The following is a 23,398-nucleotide window of genomic DNA, read 5'->3' on the forward strand; positions in this document are numbered from 1 at the left end:
GGAGAACCTCTCTCTCTCTCAGCATAAATAAAGCATTAAAGAGACAACAGATTACCGCCTAGATTCAACACGGAAAGAATTTGTGCAAGATTTTTGTCATTGGTAGCAGTGTTTCTGGCGGTAAATAAAAGATATATCTCTCTCTCTCTCTCTTGCAGAAAACATTAGTATGATATGAAAATACAGGATTGCCAAGAAATTCGTGATGTGGATGCCGAAAATGGTGAAGTACAGGCATATCACATCTTTAAGTACTTGTTATCCCTTCTGCATATCCTGACAGTATTCCCCTCCTATCTTAGGCTTATTACTACGATAAATTCTGAAAGTTACGATTTGTTTGTTTCCTTCGCTAATACACACACACACACACACACACACACACACACACACACATATATATATATATATATATATATATATATAATATATATATATATATTAATCATATATCATATAATTACATTATATATATATATATATACATAACATATAATTATATAAATCTTTATATACACATATATAAATTATGGGTAAAAGAGTAGCGTATTACTACGTCCATAAGTTTGAGGCAAAAAAGAATATATAATGAGAGAAAAATTCTTAGAGCAAAAGCAATCCTCATACTTGAATTTGCCTAGACAAATATTGTATACATATTATCATATAATTACTTATATAATATATATACAGATATACATACATATAATTATATCAAATCTTATATACACATATATAAATTATGGGTACAAGAGTAGCGTATTCTAGTCCATAAGTGTTGAGGCAAAAAAGAATATATAATGAGAGAAAAATTCTTAGAGCAAAAGCAATCCTCATTCTTGAATTTACCTAGACAAATACTGTATACATATTATCCATACAGAACATACACCGTTATGTAAATTGCAGCCTAATCCGAAATATTACAGACTTTAATCATGTATTTTTTTCTTGGAACAGAATAGACTCCCAGCTTGCTAAACAGATCAGAAAACGGGATGGAAATTCTTTTCTCTTGGAGAGAGAAATACTCTTGGAATAATTGTAATGTCATTATCTCTTTTCTCCCCTGCAGATAACTTCCCAATGTCGCTGGCCTAGTGGACACACGAATCGTCAAGTGAGTATCGATATATGAAATAAAAAAGTTCGTAACCATCTCTCATATCTTTTCATGTTTTATAATAATGATAATGATCATATGATCACGATTCATTTAGTAAAAGTTTTGTCTGCAACTTTCCCTTAATAAGAAATCTGTTGTAAAATGAAACAAAAAGGAAATTTTACTGAGTTAACTCGAGTCATTCAATACAGGATATTGACGTGACCAAAAAGACGAAACATTTTAAAGTTAAACCTCATAATAAGCACAATTCGTATCCTTTAGCGATTACGGCAGAATTCTACATTTTTCCTTCACTGTCACATCTCTGTCTGCCTGTCTGTCTGCCCGTCTGTTCCCTTGCCGAATCTTTAGTGACCTCGTTTTTGCTACGTTAAGGAGTAATCGCTTTTTTACGGCCTTTTTTGTAACTGTGAGGCTTCCTGTCGCTTCTTGAGATAATCTTTGGATGGAGGAGCTGTTGGGATCGCAGAGAGAGAGAGAGAGAGAGAGAGAGAGAGAGAGAGAGAGAGAGAGAGAGAGAGAGAGACGGTAGGCATGATTAGTGTTTTTGGGAGTATTTATTGATGCTGACAGATGAGGAGGAGACAGACAGACAGACACAATGGAAAATATCAATTTAGGGAGGAGACTCATAATACAGGAATAAATCAAAATACTTGAACTAGATGGAGCTAATACTGTGGCATAAAAATGGAATATATAATGAGCATTGTTCATACAATGTGAACTAGCCGTGAATTAAATGTTAAGTGAATGATTTATTAAAAATCAGTTAAGCGGAACTAAAATGAGAAAAAAGTGAAACAGTTACTGTAGTAGCGTGATATATAATTATGTTAAGTTTACGGCTACAAAGAAAGGGTTAATGAACGAACTAAGTAATGCCATTAAAGGTTGTTTAGTATGTAAAGAAAATTATTATGAACGCTTTCTATCAATTTACCCCTTCCGTCAATTTTAATAGTGCAATTAATTACTTCAAAAGAATTTTTAGTGTTACAGAGCTTTTTTCTTGGTAACAATGTTTTGCATTATAACCTGTTCTAAACAGAGAGAGAGAGAGAGAGAAGAGGAAGGGGAGAAGACGAGAGAGAGAGAAAAGAAAAAAGAGAGAGAGAGAGAGAGAGAAAAGAAAAACTTGATCCATCCATCTCATTTTACTAGAAAGAACTACAAGGCTTGATTTTACATATCCTCCGTTAGCTGACCTGAGCAATAAATTTTGCTGAGTAGTAAGTCAACTATAGTGGGTCTTACCTCAGCATGAGAAGGGTGTGGGATACTTGAACTCACACTACATTATTAGCTGTTACTTGTAAGAGGATATATATATATATATATTATATATATATTATATATATATATATATTATATATATATATATATATATGTATATATTCTTATATATATCTAATAACTATAATAGATATATATATATATTATATAATGTGTTATTGGCCTAGTTATATAAACAGATATGGAACTATATACATGAATACAGTGCACACCTTTTCTCCTTAGAAGAAATAACTTCGGAGGATGTAACCCTTTCGGTTTTCAACAAGTGGATTTGGGATAAGGTTGCTAACAATATATACATACATACATATATACATAAGGTTAGCAACCTTATCCCAAATCCACTTGTTGAAAACCGGAAGGGTTACTTCCTCCGAAGTTATTCCTTCTAAGGAGAAAGGTGTGTACTGTATTCATGTATATAGTTCCATATCTGTTTTTATATATAACTACGCGCCCCACACACACACAAATAAATATATTATATATATATATATATATATATATATATATATATATAATATATATTATATATATATATATATATATATATATTTCCTCTTCCAAGTAACAGCTAATAATGAAAGGGAGAGTTCAAGTATCCCACACCCTTCTCTTGCTGAGGTACGACCCACTATAGTTGATTTACTATTCAGCAAAATTTAGTTACTGCAGGTCAGGCTAACGGAGGATAATTAAAATGCAAGCCTTGGTGTTCTTTCTAGTAAAATGAGATGGATGGATCAAGTTTTGTCTCTCTCTCTTTCTTTATTGGAGGCTATTCGCCCGCGATAAATAGCCAAAGAAAGCGTGCTTTCTTCAGTACTACAATTTTGGGAAAACGTAAGTAGGGAGGGAATTCTACAGCTTGGTAGAACAGGAAAATTATGTCGTCAAATGTTACACTTAGATGAAGGTAAAATCGATTACAAACAAATATATTTATATATATGTGTATGTATATATATATATATATATATATATATATATATATATATATATATATATGTGTGTGTGTATAATATATGTATATATATATATATGTGATGTGTGTATATATATATGTATATGTATATATATATATTATATATATATATATATATATAATATATATATGTGTGTGTATATATTTTATGTATGTATATATAATACATATATATATATATATATATATATATATATATATATTATATATATATATATACATATATATATATATTTGTAATCTATTTTACCTTTTGGCAATTCCTGGGTAAACTAAGATCAGTGAACTTCCCTTCATCTAACTGTAACATCTGACGACACACTTTGCCTGTTCTACCAAGCTTTAGATTTTCCTCCCTGCTTCCGTTTTCCCAAAAATTTTAGAACTGAATCATTCATACGCTGGGATGTTGAAACCTAGTGGTTAATTCCGAAGCTTTTTGCGTTTATCCTAAACCCTAACAACACCAACTGCACAACCACACATTTTTTTTCTTTATTTCCTATTAAGTCATTTAGTAGAAGTCGCCGCTGTCTTTTCCGACCCACCAACTCTGGACCCCAAACGTAACAACGATTACATACTAAAGATATCTGTGCAATGTTTGTCCACGTTTTTTTTTTTTTTTTTTTTTTTTTTTTGCACTGTCGTTACGGTGACTGGCGAGTGTTACGCTTTCTTGTTACCGTAACAAAATCCCCCTTACGATGATTGAAAGGTAGGCGTGCGCATTGCGAAACGAAAAGAGAAACTGGATGCGCAGTGGCGGTCAAGCGCTTGTTGTCATTTCCACTCTTTGGGTCAGAAAGTGTTTCAGGCTGACGTGAGGTGTGTGGCTGAAGCGTAATTATTATTCTTGAGGAATTGTCAGTAGAATGATTTTAATTCCCCCTAGAGATTTGGAGAAATTTGTGAAGTATCTGAAATCGTTCAAATCGAACAGCCTTGTAGGAGTTATCACTTGGTTCTTACCTAAAACAAAATCATCAACTTCCGTATTAAGTATTTCCACACATGATCGACATCAAGACGTTTCATTTAATGGAAGAGAATACGCCAATTTTATTTCTAGTGAAATGAACAACGTGGGAAGATCTGTAAATGACGCTACCTTTTTTACTGTGATGAATTAAGATGATACTGAGAAGAAACAACGCCTTTAATTCTTTAATATTTGTTTTCAATATGGTATATGTGAACTTCGTAACTTTACTAAATGTAAAAACATCACATCTGCAGCCTTATAAATGGCGATAAAAATAATAGTGCAAATTTTAAAGTTAGACCCCGTAGAAAATTCATCTAGGACAAGTACCTATATACCTCAAATCATACTGTGTACTATTAACAAGACGATTTCGCTGAGAAGACCCTGAAAAATAAACTACTGGCCATGGTTTAAACTGACTTTTCCAACAATTTTAATAAGATATGTTGATGTACCTACAGCATGTCAAACCTTTTTAAAGCTAATTATACTGGAAATGCATTCATGCAGCACTCATCAAGCGCACTAGCTGTTATTTACCCACTTATTGAATGATAATGTTTATAATTCTTACATAGACTGTACTATGGGTTAAAAAAAAACTTTTAAATTATTTTCTTACAGAATCTGAATGTTGAACATAACTGAAAGTCATGCACCTAAATATCTGTAGCTTGTTATTTCACAAAATCAAGCTATATCATATTAAATGGCTTCTCATAAAGTTACCATTATTTGGAAAAAATGGAAAGTGACATGCGTTTAAGCGCATTTTAGTTTGCATTTTGACGGCTATTTCAGTGATAACGTTGCCAATATATCCGCTGATATGGAGTCATTCGGAAGGAAACTGGTGCATCGGGAAGATTGAAAATGCTTCCATGGCAAAACAGTTTTCCTGTGCATTCTCTTATTTTGTCTTCACATCTACCTTAGAGTACATTCACACATAACTGTTGTTGCTCGCGTAACAAACGCACCCTAATCCTGAACACCCCGACCCAACCCAAGCAATTCCTAAGGGCAGATAAACGCGTTTGTTCCACTGTACTTGATCTTAGAAAATATTGTTCCTGTTGTATAACGTTACCTCTCCCTCCTTCCCTCCGTCCCCAGTTTGCCTTCATTGTTCTGGCAGGGCATTGTGTCGTAATAGGTATGATCTACGGCATTACACCAAGTATAAGAGTCATAAAAAACAAAAAAATTAAAGTTCATAACAGGGAGAGAAAACTGCTCATAGTCCATGAAATTTTCTACCATTTTTCTCGTTTTCTTAGAGTCCCCTAAATTGTCTTTTTAGAGACATAAAAAAGAAAGAAAAAAGAAATCATGGCACAGCAAGCGCTTGTCACGAGACCAGTTTGTGATTCGATAATTGTTCGACTTGAACTTGGAGTTGGGTGAAGGGCAATGTACAGAAAGGTTAACGACTGGTAAAAGAGTGCACTTGTGTGTCTGTCATGATTATAGAGAAATCATTAGTAACGATCATGATTATCCACAGGTAGTATAACTATTATTAAGATTATTGTTGTTTTAGAAACAGAACTTGTATTAGAAGCACCGGGAAAAAGTTTCTCTTATTAAATTATTTGACACAGAAGCGTAGATTTACTATTATTTGATGTGTACACTGTAGTCATAGCCAGACTCACAAATAAAATGCCCCGAACAAACAAAGGCTGAACTCTAATCGAGTTAGTTAACCAAACACACGAGGGGTTTAGAGAGGTCAAGGTTCTATTATTTTGGGGTAAGAGTGTTCACCTCATGTGGTGGAACCCTTTGAACGGCTCCTTCCCTCTGCAACAAAACCGCAGTCCCGTAATCATAGTAGAAATAGTATGTTATGCATGTCTTCATTACTCTCAATTTCGCAGGTTATACGGTGGGAGACAATAGCATGCAATGTCACTGCCTTTAGAACCCTGCGTTTTTTTTTTCCTCTCTCTCTCTCTCTTTCTTTCTTGTTGAAGGGGTGCTCTCTCTCTCTCTTCCCATTATAAAAAGTGTTAAAACTTCGGACGGTGATATTTTTACTACTATATCATTTACGAGGTCCCATACAAGATAAGCAGTAGCGACCGTATCTTCACGTGATTCTTTAAGCAGATGGCAAGCAGTAGGCTATATCAGAAATGAATTTCATGACTAATTGTCCCATGTTAAACTGGTAATAAGAAAGATCTCACAAAAACGATTAAAATTTAAATTCCCACGCATTAAGCAAGTCATTAGTTCGCCTCTTGACTAAACCAAGGAAATCTGTAACAGACTGTAGTTGATGCTTCATTGTCATCGTGGTAAAAGTAATATCCGGAGGATTGTATTTGGATTTCCGGTAGTATGTCCCGAGTACATTTCTGGTTGGTTGCTTTCTCTCCAGTCCAACCGGATAAACACAATAGTATCAAAGCAGAAAAATGTTATTTACCAACAAATTTCTCAGGATTTATCTTTTTGCTTCTCTGATCTAGAGCGACCTTTAAGTCGGCTTTTTGGCGACCATGTCTGCCTGAATCACACTTTGCTTCTCTTCTATTTCTATTCCGACTCTAGATTTTGGTGTGCAGATTCCTTGCGGATGATTCTAGTACTAGTTATTCAAAATCTGTTGTCTACAGTAAATTGACGTTCATGCAATTCATCATAAGCTTCAATAGAATTTGTCTCGTGACTTTTCTCTCGTTTCTCTTTCTATGTTCCTCCATCCAAGTGCAACTCACAACAGTTGACTAACACCTGGGTATCTAACTCACTGCTGTAAGTTAACCCAGGCAAACTGGATTTTAGGGAGTGCGCCCATTCGTCCTTTCTCCGGTTTGAGATTCAAACACAGGTCGCCCAGCTGTGAGCTAGACAGACGCACTGCCACCAAGCAAGGGGCCAGAGTGAGAGAAAGAGGGAGAGAGGTGAAAGATCACGAGTCACTGAACCCCACCCGAGAGGGACAAATACAACAAACCGGTTCTCCTTTTTCTGTTCGTAGCAATGACAAGGAAAGAATTTTTTTTGCACACTGGTCTCATCCCAGGTACGATTGCCCATGATCTGGAAGTGAGTGACGATTGAGATAATGCTACGGAAAAACAAGCTTCCAGTCTTGTAAGATATGAAGACACCGTTTCCATACAGACACCAGACTGTGGGAGATGGGAGATGGTGAGCACCGAAGTGAATGATAATTATAGTGAAAATGACCTAACTGGACCGATAAACACTGCTTTTGATATTGTCATTATCGAGTTGACAAGAAGTGTGTGAAATGTTATCGGTCTTTCAGAAGCTATTTCTTTCGTCTGTCACAAACTATATGAAATTTTCGATGATCATGTTTGTTATATTTTATTGCTTAGTAAATATAATAGTTTTTTATATATTTAAAATATAAGCAATTACTTCAGTGCCAACTTGTTTTTTAGTGCGTTTGATATATGCAGTTGTGAAGCTTAAGTCTGTGACAAAAGAATACTTGGTGAGCAGTGCATGACTTCTTGATCTCGACCCATTATTGGAGAAATGTGCATTTGGTCTTGCAGACCCTTTGACCTCGCGCTGCACGCATGAGATGTTTCTGTTAGGGTTAAAAGACATTCTTTAAGACTTATGTGCGTGTATGTATATATACGTTTGTAAAATGGTACTTGCAGTATTTTATAGAAAAATTTTAATAAATAGCAATAAATTAATATAGGTTCATATTGTTATTGTTATCGCGTCACACATCCGAACCGACAGCAAATAGTTATTGTAAAAGTTCTGTATGCTTGCTAGCGACGATGACGATGTGGATTCCTGAATTTCGTATGAAAGTGGTGCTTGCTTGGACGCGCATGCGCTCTACCAACTTGCATGCGAGTGCATCCTCACGATCTTTCGAAAACCACCCCAAAAACGTTTGGATGATTCCTTTTAAGGTTTTGTGTGTGTGTGTGTAGTATGACATACTGGCCTCTTTTCGCGGGTGGAAGAATATTAGCTATTGGTAACCAAGAGTTATAACAATAAGAAAAGGAATATTCAAATACGTTCTTAGGAGACTGATTACAAATATTAAAGAGAATAATAGTGAATCTCTGATTCACAGTTATTCAAAGGATAACCAATGTGTACAACAAAAAGGAAAAACGGAAGAAGAAGGTAAGCGACAAGTAACAATATGATCCAACCAAAAGCGATTCCTTTGTTACTATTACTAAAATTATTCTTCAATCCACTACGGTATCGTCTTTCAAGGGACCATTTTGTGCTATGATCAGAGATCGTTAATGGCTTCCTCTGAACTAATGATGAGAAAAATCCCATTCCACATCTCTCTCTCTCTCTCTCTCTCTCTCTCTCTCTCTCTCTTTCTCTCTTATATATATATATATATATATATATATATATATATATATATATATATATATATATATATATATTATATATATACGTATATATATTGCAATATTTTTTAAACAGCATTGTAAGTTCCTGACAAATATAAGAGCTTTAAGAGAGACTAACAGAAAGTCAGAGTTGTATGTCATCAGGATGTTCACAGATATGGATCTAGCACGTGATTTTTCATACAATAATACGATATTAAATACCTTTCTAGAAAGTGCTAACATTATAATACAATCACACATACACTATATATATATATATATATATATATATATATATATATATATCTACTATATATATATATATATATATATATATATATATATGACTCACATCGAGATCGAACCCCGGTCTCTCTTATGAAAGGACAGGGCGCTTCCAATCGGCCTTTGTAGATCAACTGTAAAATTCCACTTGTGTTTTACTCTTAAAAGGATTGGAGAGCGCACACGAATAACCTCATATGCTTTTGACTTCTCATATATCTGAGGGTTCAAATTTTACATATGTGTATATATATATATATATATATATATATATATATATATATATATATATATATATATATATATAGTTTGAATATCTTAATTTCCATAGCTCATAAAATTCCTCTTGGAAACCTACGTTGCATTATAAGATGCATGGTACCGAGTTTAATAATGTATCAGACAGATTAGATGCCTAAGGTTATTTGCCGCAAGACAAATTTAAGAATCTTTTCAGGTTGAGTGCATAACCTTCGTTATACCACCACCTTGAAATATTCTATTCTATCACCATTAAAGGTCTTCTTCTGAATTAATTAAAAGACAATCCTGCGCGGAGGAAGGCTGACTAAAGCCACGGTCAGCGAGCAACTAAGCTGGGTGATCGAAGGGTCCCTGAAAGGGAAGGGAAGGCACAGACAGGGGCGGGCTCCCTTCCCTTTCTCTTCAGACCTCCATGATTAATAGTCCACGTGTGACTATGGAATCCACCCAAGTGATCTATGATTCTTTAAGGGCTCTGATTAAGAGTGGCCTATTCATGGCGTGACCTGTGACCCCGAAGGGCGGGGTCTTCGGCATGGTGTGCGACTTGTAAGCTGGGCATTCAATAGGCGTATTAGGTTACTGCCAGTCGATTTCGTCTACGCATTGAGTTTAGTTCGTGATGATTTCATCTCCAGTGGAAGATGCCCGACTCGGAGAGATTTGTGGTGCTTTCTTTCAGCTGCAGTTAATGAAGCTTCGTGAGTGTGGTATTGGGCAAAAGGAATTTTACACCGGAAGTCTGTGTTAAATGAGGGGTACGAGATACACTGTCTTTTTCTCATTATAGAATAGATTAACAAGTGTGTATGTGTTGGACTGCCAATCTCGTCCCCTTCAAAAGGAAAGTAATTTTCATCTTCTTAAGTAAACCCTGCTGTGTAATTTTACGCAGATATATATACATACTTACATTATATATGTATATATATATATATATATATGTGTGTGTGTGTGTGTGTGTGTGTATATATATATATATATATCTATATATATATATATATATATATATAATCACAAATATTATTGTGTCGCATTCATTGTAAACTGGAAATAATGTGCACCCAAGGCTTATTTCAAATGAGAAGTGCATCTACCGGGAAGATGTATCTTTTCATATAATTCCCTTTGGCTGTAAGTTATCCAAAAGGTATAAGAAATCGATATTGACTATCGGTGGCTTAATATTTGTTAGTAAATATTAGTCAATCATGAATAAATGACAACACAAAAGTATACATATATATGCATACATACTTACATACATAAACATTCCCACATACATACACATTTATACATAGTTTGTCAGACTACCTCCCGAAGACTTGCTTGAAACCCAGATAGTACAGCACGAAATACAAAGAAAATTGGTCAAGTGAGAGAGAGAGAGAGAGAGAGAGAGAGAGAGAGAGAGAGAGAGAGAGAGGAGAGAGAGATCGGTTTTCGTTTTTTATATCTTAGACATTTTCAGAGTATGAAAATGTCTTAGAGATAGAGAAGAAACTGGTTAGGATTTACGCGCATTGTTTCACTTTCCTGGTGGCAAATTTGGATGTAACCCTACATAAATTGAATAGTACTGAATACAGAATTTAGGCCAAAGGCCAAGCACTGGGACCTATGAGGCCATTCAGCGCTGAAACGGAAATTGACAGTAAAAGGTTTGAAACGTGTAACGGGAGGAAAACCTAGCAGTTGAACTATGAATCAATTGTTAGGAGAGGGTAAAAAGTAAGATGGAAGAAAAAGTTTACAAATGGAGGTACAGTAAAAGGAACAAAAGGGGTTACAGGTATAAGGGCCGAAAGGACGCTGCAAGGAACGTCAAGTAATGGGTGCACTGACGGCACTATCCACCCCTACGGAAAACACTACATAAACACTCCATTCAGGCGTATGTGCAAAACTTCTCTGGCATTTCACTAACCTCACGACAGTAAAATTTTGAATATATCAAAGTTGAAGTGTAAAAAAGAAAATGGAATTTCTGAATAATCGTCACTACCTAAATAGGTGGATGAGTGTGTGGCAGGTTTAGGGTATCAAGGAAAGGATATATGTATATGTATATGTATGTATGTATGTATGAATGTATGGATGTATGTATGTATGTAAGTATATATATATATATATATATATATATATATATATATATATATATATATATATATACTATAAACATACGTATGTATAACGAACAATGTAGTTCTCTTCCACTATTCGTGTCCTGCATGAGGTAGGCCATGAAGTTCACTCTGTCACTCAGATGCATAGTGACAGCTAACCTGCAGTCAGAGAGAGAGAGAGAGAGAGAGAGAGAGAGAGAGAGAGAGAGAGAGAGAGAGAAATTAGGAGGATTAAATGAAATTCACTTCAGAAAATTCTCCTGAGTTACACACTATAATCACGAAGATAAGTTGCTCATATTTCGTGTTCCGAGACAGCAAGCAGTCTCTTGCCTGATGTTTGGTAGATATTATCAACAGATTTATTCAAACGAAAGAGAAAGCATGCCATGGAAGCTACTGGCCAGCTGATCCCAGATCCCACTTGACGGCATCACTCGTAAATACTTAAGGCTTACCTTTCATCTAAAATGCAAAGGAGAAATGGGGAAAATGTGTTTAGGTTGGTGTTATATTAGTTTTCTTACATTAAAACGTATACTTAATATAAATGTAACCATGAAATAAGAGCACTGCACTCACTTCTCCTAATAAAATTCTTTTTATCACGTGATTTAATACTAAAAGCAGACATGGGCGGTAGATTGGCATTCAATTGTAAATTTCATGTGTGCAGTAATTTGGTCGCATTGGTATTTAAATCATGTCCAAGGCAAATACACTCTGAAAACTGCATGACATAACTCCCGAACCGGGACGAACAAATACCGTTACATAACATAAATTGTTATCAATGAGGGTATCAGAGGCAAATGTTTTAATGTGAAATATTCGAGAAAAGAAATAGATAATAATGGTCTCATTCAAAGAAAAATAAAATTGTGGGGCAAATTATGGCAAGTCACTGCTCACGAAACATGAATTCCGAAGACAGCTAAAATGGCATTTTAGCCCAAGATTATAATGTACAAATATATCTAAATTATATCACTATACAATAAACCATATATATATATAATATATATACTATATATATATATATATTTACACACACACACATATAACATGTGGGTGTGTGTGCGTGCGTAATCATTCTTATGATCACCACCTATGCCGTTCGTCGCAAATGGCCACTATGAAATTCCGCCACCCATGTCTACCCTTCACTTTCACCTCCACACACCTATACTAATATCGAGCCTGTCCCGGTTCTCATCCCAGTAGGCCTGGACCTTCCTATATCCCTGGTGGCCCAAGTGTCTAGCTGACACTATCACTGCTGTTCTCTGGCGCTGTTTGAAGGGTACGCACATGTTCCTCTCCTTTTCATACTATTTCATCTTCATTACTTTGGAACTTCTGTAATTTTCCTTTAAGTATCATTTCTCATTGCACTTTGCCCTCTGACTCTTAATTATTGGTGATCAATTCCAGCCTTAATAGCCTTCTAAGATTTTTTCTAGCATCGACAAAATCTTCGAGTTATAGTTTCATTGTCACACCATGATTCATGTCCAGAGGCATACATACATGCAATATAGATTGCAATAGACAAAGTAATTTTTCTTTCGTATGTAATGTAAGTCTACTTTATTTCTAAACCTCCTATCCTGGCCCTTGTTTCATTTGCCTTTTTATTATTTCTCTAAATTCAAAATAAAGAGAACATGCTTTGGATATCGCTGTTCCTAAATATATGCTACGTCCTTTTAAATCTTTCTTCATCTAGTGTTATTTCACTGTCTCTCCCCATTTTTTCTGTATTTCTTGACGTTATCTGAAGTTCTATCTCAGGACTACTGTTAAGAAGGCTTTGTAAACCTTGTGATGTTTAGCTGGTTACAGTCGTATTATCTATAGAAGTTTTTATCGGCACTTCAGTCTCTTCCTTCTCTCTCACCTGCAACCACTTTGTTCATTTTAAGATACAAAGAAGGTCAAACAGGAAGTCACCTAACATTCCTCCGTAGAAGCTCATATTTAAAGCATATTCACTTAAGACCCCAACAACAATAACTCCGCATCTATTTTGTTCATGGATAGTTTTAAATCATTTTACTAAGCTTATTGTACATCAGTCAAATGATCTCTTTCACGTCTCTTATTTATGATCTCACTAAATGTTCAGTTCCACTTTTAATTCCCCCGTCTCAAGTTCCCCTCCTGTTGACGTGTATTTTCTCATTTTTCCTTTTCGACGATGGATATTTTAGTTAATAGTAATTCTAATGACTACTGTAACATAAATGCCACTCCCCGAGTGGCATCCATCATCATCCACCAGTTTTTCCAGAAATTCCTTTTTACTTATCCTTGATCTTTGTTCAACTGTACTACCTACAATTTAGTATTTAGCATGTGCTATTTTCCTACTTCATTTCCTCATGAAATTTTTCGATTACCTTTTCATTTTATTTATACTTATTGTATCTTAGGTCTTATTTTTCGTCAGGTATTGTATCTACAAATCTATTTCAAAATTTAATTGTACAATCTTCCAGAAGTTTACCTTCAAGAGGTTTATTCTTTCAAACTTAGAAATTCTGTCACTTTTCATTGTTGGGTGCTTCCAATTTCGCCTCAAGTATGGCGATGAAAAGTAGATCTTGAGGTCAAGTTTAGTTCTTGTCTAACATTGCATCTGCTTTTCCATCCATCTCTTTTCCCATTCTTTCGTACTGTGATTCACAAAGCAGCCAAGATGTTTAGTCTATGTCTCCTCAGATAAATTTCTACCTGATGCACCCACTGGATCTAGGGTTCTATATTCCGATTTCCTAACTTCAGTTTTCCTCAGCACTTATAAAACGAGATTTCTTATTTTCCCATATGCCTTGGGACCGAGGACCATTTCCAAATTTTGTCTCTCCACAAAGAATTTTCCTTGGCTAAATACAATGACCTAGGTTATCAAGCAAGGCCATTCGCTTGGCATCCAGAGTTAAAGACGAGGAGACCAAGCACTTAATGCCAATTACTAGTGCTTATACCGAGCAAGGCCACAATCTTCTCTTATGGCTCAAGCTATTACCTAAACAGGTCTAAGTTTAAAAAGCAGTAGGTAATCCTTCCTCGAGCTCATATCAATTGTGTGTGTGCGTGTGTGTGTGTGTGTGTGTGTGTGTGTGTGTGTGAGAGAGAGAGAGAGAGAGAGAGAGAGAGAGAGAGAGAGAGAGAGAGAGTTTGTATTTGTAAAGGAACGCCGCTCCTCATGCAATGACAACTGATAATCTGATCGTCAGTCAGAGCAGGTAATATGAGGAAATAAACTACAAATTTTGTACGTTATTAGTATGTAGAACTGATTAACTACAGTATTATATAAAAAATTATGAACATGGAAAAAATGCGATGAAAATACTTAGTATTAATAAATTTCGACAGTACAAACCAGTAAAAGAAATACACTGAATATCGGAGGATTATGTGACAACTATGAGAGACAAATTTTGACATTATTATGACCCTTCTCTATTATTTGTTTCCTATAACACTAAATTTTTCGAAGTCAGTGAAGTACAACAGTCTTGATAATAACGCAAACTGATCTTCTCCCCTTTCTATAATTGAAGGCATCAGAATAATCATTATTTTTTCCCAAGTTAACCATAAATATTTCGTAAAAGTAATTAACGGTGTTTTTTTGGTATCTGGAAGGTAATAGATGTTCTATCAGTTTCTGGATAAGTTGTAAAATACGATTTATCCTTACTTTGAAACAACCAAGATTCCAACGATCCGACGAGATTCATATGTCAGGGGAACATTTTACCACACACTTATCTGCATGACGCATCTACCACTAACCTTTATTTACTTTCTCTCTCTCTCTATCTCTCTTGCTTAGGAAAGGTTTCATGGAAGCGGTGGTTTTGTTGAAGGAAGATGGGCGTCATTGGAGCGTTAATCTCCTTCCAGGAAACCCCGACATAATGTGCTGACCCTCAAGGCAAAAGAAGGAAGGTCGTCGACGTCTTTGGATCTCTGGCTCTCTTACGTACTTGATTTACGCCTTGCGTGTTGAGTTCGATCTCAAACGCCTTCTTCCGTATTTATGTTTACACACATACGTATATATAAATGTGTGTATGATAGCCCAAGAGGAGGGTTACAAAGGTGCTTGAGATAGGGCTGCAGATAGCAACACGTGACAAAGACCAATTTTAAAAAAGAAAATGGACAAATTTATTTCTAGTGAGGTCAATAAAGGCCCTTTTCTCTTTATGCATCTCGTTTACTGCTATGATCCAGATAACAGTCGTCAGTCCGACTGGATCGTTAGGATTTCTTGATGGCAGATGTAGAGTTAGTTATTTGTAAAACTAACTAATCATTTTACGTAATGATCTATCATAATCCACCAACAATGGTCTTAAAGGTCCATTAGTTTCAAGTATTTTAAGCAGTCCGGACGCTTGCAGAGCATTCGGTAAACTCGTTTTCTGAACTGGTCCCATCTCTTTTCAGAGCAGTAAGGAATCTACCGATTTAGTTTTCACACAGTAACTTTCAGTCAACAGAATGTGCATAAGGAACTTACCAAAATTTTATAGAATTATCAAGTACTGACAAATTTCTATTTGTATATCTACTCTACTCCGTTTCCTTTGTCTGGCTTGCTTGTGATATGGCCTCTATTTTTGCTCAGATTACTTAAGTTTGTTTAAATCTTTTTTTTTTAAATTAAATATATGCATATATATGAGTGTGCGTGTTTGTGTATGCGTGCGCACGTGTAAACCCAAGAAAGCAAAAGAACCCGAAAGGTCTGTCCACACGGTCGAGCTTTGCTCGACGAACTCTGTTCGATGTGACGTCAGAAGCGGAGAAAGAGCGGATAAGGGTCTGACTTTTCCCGATTCTGACGTCACATCGAACCAAATTCGTCGGGCAAAGCTCGACCGTGTGGACGGGGAGCTTTAGTAATAAATAAGCAAGGATTGAATGCTTGAGTAGCACCTCAGACAATCCACTAAAGGGCAAAAATTAAGGCGTCATCCTTTGACACTTTCCAATGACTTCTGATTGACACGAATGAACTGACACGTTGCAAGTCGCACCACTAGACTGCCAGTAATCACAGCAACAGCGGATGCAATAACAGATTATCTGCAGGGAAAAAGGACACAACTACAACACAGTGAAACCAGCAAGAGACGACTCAGCCATAGGAGGGAAAATCCCGATTTTTCAAGGTAGCAGATGAGTCTCGTAACCACTCGTACTTGAGAGAGAGAGAGAGAGAGAGAGAGAGAGAGAGAGAGAGAGAGAGAGAGAGAGAGAGAGTAATAAGTATTACAGTAATAAGAAGCGTATAAAATTGATGTGACTGTAATTTTACTTCTTACAATCATGGATCTTTGATACCAGTTTTTCGGCATAACGAATTTGGAACCGATATGCGCAGTAGAAAACTACCGAAAGGGGAAGATTTTAATATATAAAACTATTAATTTGCAAATTTTTTTTTCCGAACAAACTACTTAAGATTGACTCAACTTCCGTTTTCAATGTCCACTGAAGATTTAAGGCTGTATATTCCCTTAAGTACATCGATGGACACATTTACATTTTTTTTCTGGCATTAGTCGCCGGAAATTGGGGTTGAACACCTTTATTTCTGAAGAGTTCTTCTTTCGCGACAATCAGCAACAAAGCGGTTTCCCTCAAATCCTATATTTGCATATTTGCAACTTTTTCATGATTTTCTTGTAACTTTTGACTGCTAATAACCAACAATTCTCTCACTGACCAAACGGTTCCAGAGTTTAAAGCGAACATTTGAAGTTAGCCTCAACTGATATTGACAGCAAAGATTTTGCAATGAGCAAGGGATTTCGCTTCTTCCATTCGTTCTATGTTTAATCAATTCACCGGTTTTCAGATCGGTTCAATTTTAAAGCTTATTTCAATGAATGTTTTAATAAATACCCTTTTCATTCTAAGTCAACAGCTATGAGAATTCAGTACGATGCTGACGTTTTCCCTTCCCTCCAATCGGGCGCTAAAAGGAAGTTTCCACCGTTGACCTATCCATCGTGTCACGGAAAAATAATGGTTTCTGCGACAAAGAATCATATTTTGGAAAACTGCACAATAACGAATTGTTGCGATTGTGTGTACAGTGGCAAAAGTAGTTACAAAATTGGTGGTGCTTAAAGTTCAGCATACAATTTTATTAGAGCTTCATTATTTTTAAATCTTGGACAAATTCAAATTCTTTCCAACCAGTTGATATATTTTAAGAGCTATTACTTTTTCGAACTTCCTGACTCCGCAAACAGAGGAACTTGCCTTTTACTGAACAACTTCATATTATATATACGGTCCTGCAAGTCACTTCAGACGAGACAAAAAAATGCACAATGCCACCATGTCATGGAGAACAAAATTACAGATACAGTGCATATAGAAACAAATAATGGGTGAATCGTATCAACTCGTAATACCACTTAGGAACGCAGAATGCCAAAGTTGAAATAAATACTCAAGGAAACAAGACATGTTTTTTTACATTAACTCATCAAATTTATGAAGTTTATATAAACAAGAAAATCAAATAATGCAAACCAATGAAAAATTTACTAAATTTTTAAATATCAATTTCGATGACTGCTAAGTCTTCCTCTTTCAATTTAGTAACTTTCCCTCCCTTCCAATCGTATTCGTTTTTCCACACTATACACACAGATATAATATAATATATATATATATATATATATATATATATATATATATATATATATGTATATATATATATATATATATATATATATATATATGTATATATATATATATATATATATAATATATATATGTATATGCATAATTATCACATCGAACCGTGATCCATTTATATATCAATTCAAGCTACAAATGTCCTTTAATATCTAAATTCACTTTACCTCCCAAATGATATATTTTCATATATGTACCGAAGGGAATTTTTTTTAAGTTGATAATAATTTCGTCCCCCCATGGGATCGAACCACCATGGGGGGACGAAATTATTATCAACTTAAAAAAAATTCCCCTTCGGTACATATATGAAAATATATCATTTGGGAGGTAAAGTGAATTTAGATATTAAAGGACATTTGTAGCTTGAATTGATATATAAATGGATCACGGTTCGATGTGATAATTATTCATATATATATATTATATATATATATATATATATATATATATATATATAATATATATATATATATATATGTGTGTGTGTGTAATACAAATTTTTATCGTTTAAATTTGACATATTTAACATAATGATTGATATTCTTAGGCAACTGAATAATTTTGCCAGCCATATTTGGGATTTTAGTCGTTACCGAAATATTTCCGAATAGAAGTATGGACTTTGGCAATATTATCATTATTTACTGTCTAGTACTACATGCGTGATATCAAACGGTACCTTCGCCCTGGCCTTATGCAATTATGAAGCATTCAATACATTCCACAACATAACGAACGCACTTACTCTTTTGTCCCAAATTAGTAACTATCACAAATGAGTGACTACCTTTAACTGCCTCCATTTGCTAAAATAAATATTTTATTCGTGCTTATATTTCCTCTGTATGCAGCCTTGGATTTTTTTCTTATAGTCTGATTATTCTAAAATTTACACAAATTATTTTAATTACCTCAACAAAATTTCTTGTTAAGCATACAGATATTGTATAATTCATATATTCAGCATAACTTCACTATAATAAAATTATACTCAGACTCAGTCAGATTCGTTTACATTACCAAAAAATTCACGTCGAATACTTTGATTTTTCTACAGTGATCCGACTTAAAACATGGCGTGAGCTCTAAATTTTGCATATATTATTTTAGTGCCACTGCAAAGGACAGTCCCAAAAACACACGGATAACATATTTGTTTATACAACGGCAGTGAGAACTTTTGTATTCCCTCCTGTACAGTATGGGGCTACAGCGGAAACTAATGTTTTCAACACTGATTCATTTTAATCAATAGTTAATGTGGATTTTACTAGAAGGTTCTTTAGGCAAATACATTTCTCACAAGTTTGTCGTATTTAATTGTGTATATTATATGTCGTACTTGATTGTATACATTTATACTATGTTAGTATGTACATTTACATATTCCTAACTTCTGTACAAGTCTAGTGCATACATATAATGAAAGGAGCCCATAAAAACACCAAAAGGGCAGAAAAGCTAGTTATATTTCGGAGACACCTGCCTGTTGAGGAAGAAAGACAATACTGTCTCCGAAATGTAGCTAAAACTTTCTACTTTTCTGGTGCTTTTATGGGCTTCTTTCATTAGATGATTTCTGTTTCAGCAGAAAATATTTCAGTCATATATATATATATATATATATATATATATATATATATATATATATATATATATATATATATATATATATTGTATGAGCGTGTAAGAGAGTTAATTCAAGTGTTCATTTTATTAACATTTGCAATGACACAATACTTCAGAACCTAAAAATAGTGGCGTTATTGCTTCATTGGTCGTAACCGTTTTTGCTCTACGAAAAATGTATCCATTGTGTTGTCGTGAGGTCATAGATTAACATTTTTAGTATTTTGGTGACGATGGGTTTAAAAGGAAGGAGATGATTAACGTATTTGGTCTATTGTTAAAAACTAATTTATCGTATTGTTGTGCACCTTTAAAACTTACAGAATTAAGGGTTGTCTTGCGGTAGCAATAAGGAATTCTTCTGCTATTGTTATGTACAAAATCAGGTCAGATGCTGAGTAAAAGTTGAATTCATGCCGACCAAAACATACGTTGAACTCAGCAGCCAATGGGTGGTTGGACTGAACTTGAACGTCTGGACTCTGCCCAACAAACACGAGACCTCTCACTAACCAACTATCCGGTAATCATATTACTCGAGTATCATCTTTCTTAAATTGGTTGTAGTTATCATAGAATTTTAAATGCAGCCTCAGAGCTGTCTCAGGTTTTTATGTCTATTGCACCACGATAAGTTATTATTAAAAAAAAAAATTGGACTACCCTCTTTCCTGATGTATTTAATTTTCCCTTCATTCCTTGTTTACTGTTATCACAGTCTTAATTCATTATACAGTTCCTAGCTGGGCAGTGTTCTTTTCTATCTGGTAGAGGTAGACACATTTATGCACTAAAAACGAGGAAGAAATGGATATGAGGCGTTTTCTTCGTAAAGTCAATTCTTGGAGCCATTTGGAAATAGCAAGTAATGAGGAGCTTACGCAGTAAATAAGTTTTAATGGTAGTCATTGTGAAAGAAGTTCAATAGTAAACTTGATATATATTGTATTGAACAGAAAATGTTCTAATGAATTTCCCAACCACCTATAAATGACATTCGAATGATAGCTAAGGAGAGGCAAATTGATGCAGCCACGTGTGGCATTTGGTATTCTAGATATAGATATAATGGACGAGGAAAAAAGTCTATACATGACAAGTGCAGAAAAGCAGCTCAGATCTTTACATGATTCATGAGTTGAATATAGAATTTAGGCCAAAAGCCAAACACTGGGACCTATAAGGTCTTTCAGCGCTGAAATGGAAATTGACAGTAAAATGTTTGAAAGGTGTAATAGGAGGAAAACCTCGCAGTTGTACTATAAATCAAGCATTGGAAGAGGGTGGAAAGTAAGATGAAGAAAGTATATGAAAGGAGGTACACTAAAAGGCACGCTGCAAAGAACCTTAAGTAATGCCTACAGTGCACCACATGAGGTCCACTGACGGCACTACCCCACTACGGGGACATGCTTCATAATGGTGCTGCGTACGTTGATAAGCCGACTGAAGAATTTTTGTGAATATGGTAAACTGCAAAGAGAATTATATACATAATCTAAATGTTACAACTACGAGTTTGTATAAGGATTAAATGTCTTATCGTTCTTCCTATTTTCCTTTTCCAGGGATGCTGGTATTTGCGTTGGTACTGGCTTTCGTGGGGGGCACAGTATGGGGTGATACTGTTCCTGTCCCCTGTTCTGAGGTTGACGAGCAGTTGACCCTCCCTTGCCAGTGCACAGTCAGCAATCAGAATGAAATTTCTATCAACTGTGACAACGTTGCTTTTCCTCGGGACTTTCCATTGCTGCCTTTCAAGTAGGTTCATTTACCATTAATGTAGTTGTCATTTCTAAAATTTCTCCTAGTTTTGTTTGATTTCAACATGTACAAACTAATGCTATTGTAACATTATAAAACCTGATTTTGATGAGGTAAAGAAATGTACATAATACATCTACCATTTTTTAGTCGAACAGATCCATACTGACCTAATTATCTTTAATATTTTTAGAATGAACATCGTTGAATTTACACAAAGGAAAGCAGGCATCCAGGCACTAAGAGGCCAGTTATTCACTGCATCTGAACTTCCTCTAAGAAAGGTAGGGTTCATTCATTTCTTCACTCATTATACACAGTTTAAGGAACAAATTACTTTGTAATTTAAAAATTCAATATCTAAAGTCACGTACAGAGAATAAGAATGGTGCTAAAAAGACACCGTTTCCATCAAAGTCGTATCTCTCTCTCTCTCTCTCTCTCTCTCTTCTTCTCTCTCTATCCTCCGCCTCTGTCTCTCATATATATATAATATATATATATAATATAAATATAATTTAAATTTAATACAAATTTTTTTTTAATTTTTTAAAAAATATATATAAGTTATATTATATATATATATATAAAATTAATATTATCAATATAATATAACTGGAAAATTCTGTTTGTATGAATACTATACAAATCCACATTTCTTGACCAATTTTGGTGAGATTTTAAATATAAGTCAATATCAAACCAGGGAAGGTCATGGAGAAAAACAGAATTAAAATCGGACTATTGGTTGGGTAAACTTCTACCCCTCTAATCTTGAGTCAGCAAGGGAACCTTTCGCCAAGGATCTAAGCAAGAAAGTCCTGAATTTGTGGGTTAAGGCAGTCAACCACTCAGCAGGTATCAGCGGGTGAACTTCATTAGGAACTTCATTAGGACCCCAACATAGTCTTCCACCATGAGAAGATCTGGAGGACAAGAGGTCCTCTCAGTCATCCCGTCCTTTGTCTTCTGCACTGAGACCTTGTAGAAGCAAGAGATAAGCTAGCAAGAATAGGTCAAGGGAAGATTCAGCAAGCTCTTCCACCCCTCAATGGAATAATCATTGTCTACACAGGTCTCGTTCTTTGGGCTCAATAGTAGGAGCAGATATTCCCCTTGGTCACATCTGTCACCTCCACAATGGTCTCACCAGCTTCAGAATCTAACTTCTTCCTAGCAACAGAGGGACTGGTTGGCCTCTAGGACAAGCAGGAGCAGCAGCTTGGGGAAGAGAAGTGAATCAGGGGTGAGCAGTCATGTGCTATTTACCTAGAGCCACCAACGTCTCACCAGATCCACCAGATATTTCAGCAGCAGAAGACCCATGTCCTGCTTCCTGAGCAGATGGACAGGGAGTGAAGTTCGTCTCGCAGAGGTACATCCTGCTCTGCTCCTCACCTCTCTGATTACCACTCCCCAGGCCCAAGCAGTGACAGGAAGCATCAGAAGTCACCCCAGTGGGCCCTACCAGAGAAACACCCTACCAACAAGAGCAAGAATAGGGACTACAGCATTGCAAGCCCCAGCAGCACACACCACAAGGTCTCTTTGAGTAGCAATTTGGCAACCTCCTTCAGCAGCAAGGGACAGCCAAGAGTTGGGAAGGATCAGAGGCTCCAGAAGAAGAAAAAGGGTTTGCAAGTTCACCATGCAGATCAGACAGCATCTAGGCCTAGTGAACCAACCTATCTCCACCCCTGAAAAACCCACCTTGCTCTCATACCTATACCTGGAGTAGGCAGCACAGAAGAACCCAGAAGTAAGCCAGTCAGTCTGTCTGCCCTGGTCCCTGTTGGTCCAAGGCTTGATGAAGGG

The 23,398-nt window shown here is 35.6% G+C and overlaps 1 protein-coding gene across 1 annotated transcript in view; it reads left to right on the forward strand.

The window, feature by feature from the left end:
- LOC135220918 (protein artichoke-like) overlaps window positions 1-23,398 on the forward strand; it is a 175,485-nt gene that overhangs the window by 133,218 nt on the left and 18,869 nt on the right. Inside the window, 3 exon segments of the mRNA XM_064258552.1 lie at window positions 1,076-1,120; window positions 21,388-21,580; window positions 21,777-21,867. Coding sequence (XP_064114622.1) covers window positions 21,390-21,580; window positions 21,777-21,867 — 282 coding nt within the window. The 5' untranslated portion in view covers window positions 1,076-1,120; window positions 21,388-21,389.

Source organism: Macrobrachium nipponense, chromosome 2 (genome assembly GCF_015104395.2).
Source record: "Macrobrachium nipponense isolate FS-2020 chromosome 2, ASM1510439v2, whole genome shotgun sequence".
NCBI classification, from domain to species: Eukaryota; Metazoa; Arthropoda; class Malacostraca; order Decapoda; family Palaemonidae; genus Macrobrachium; species Macrobrachium nipponense.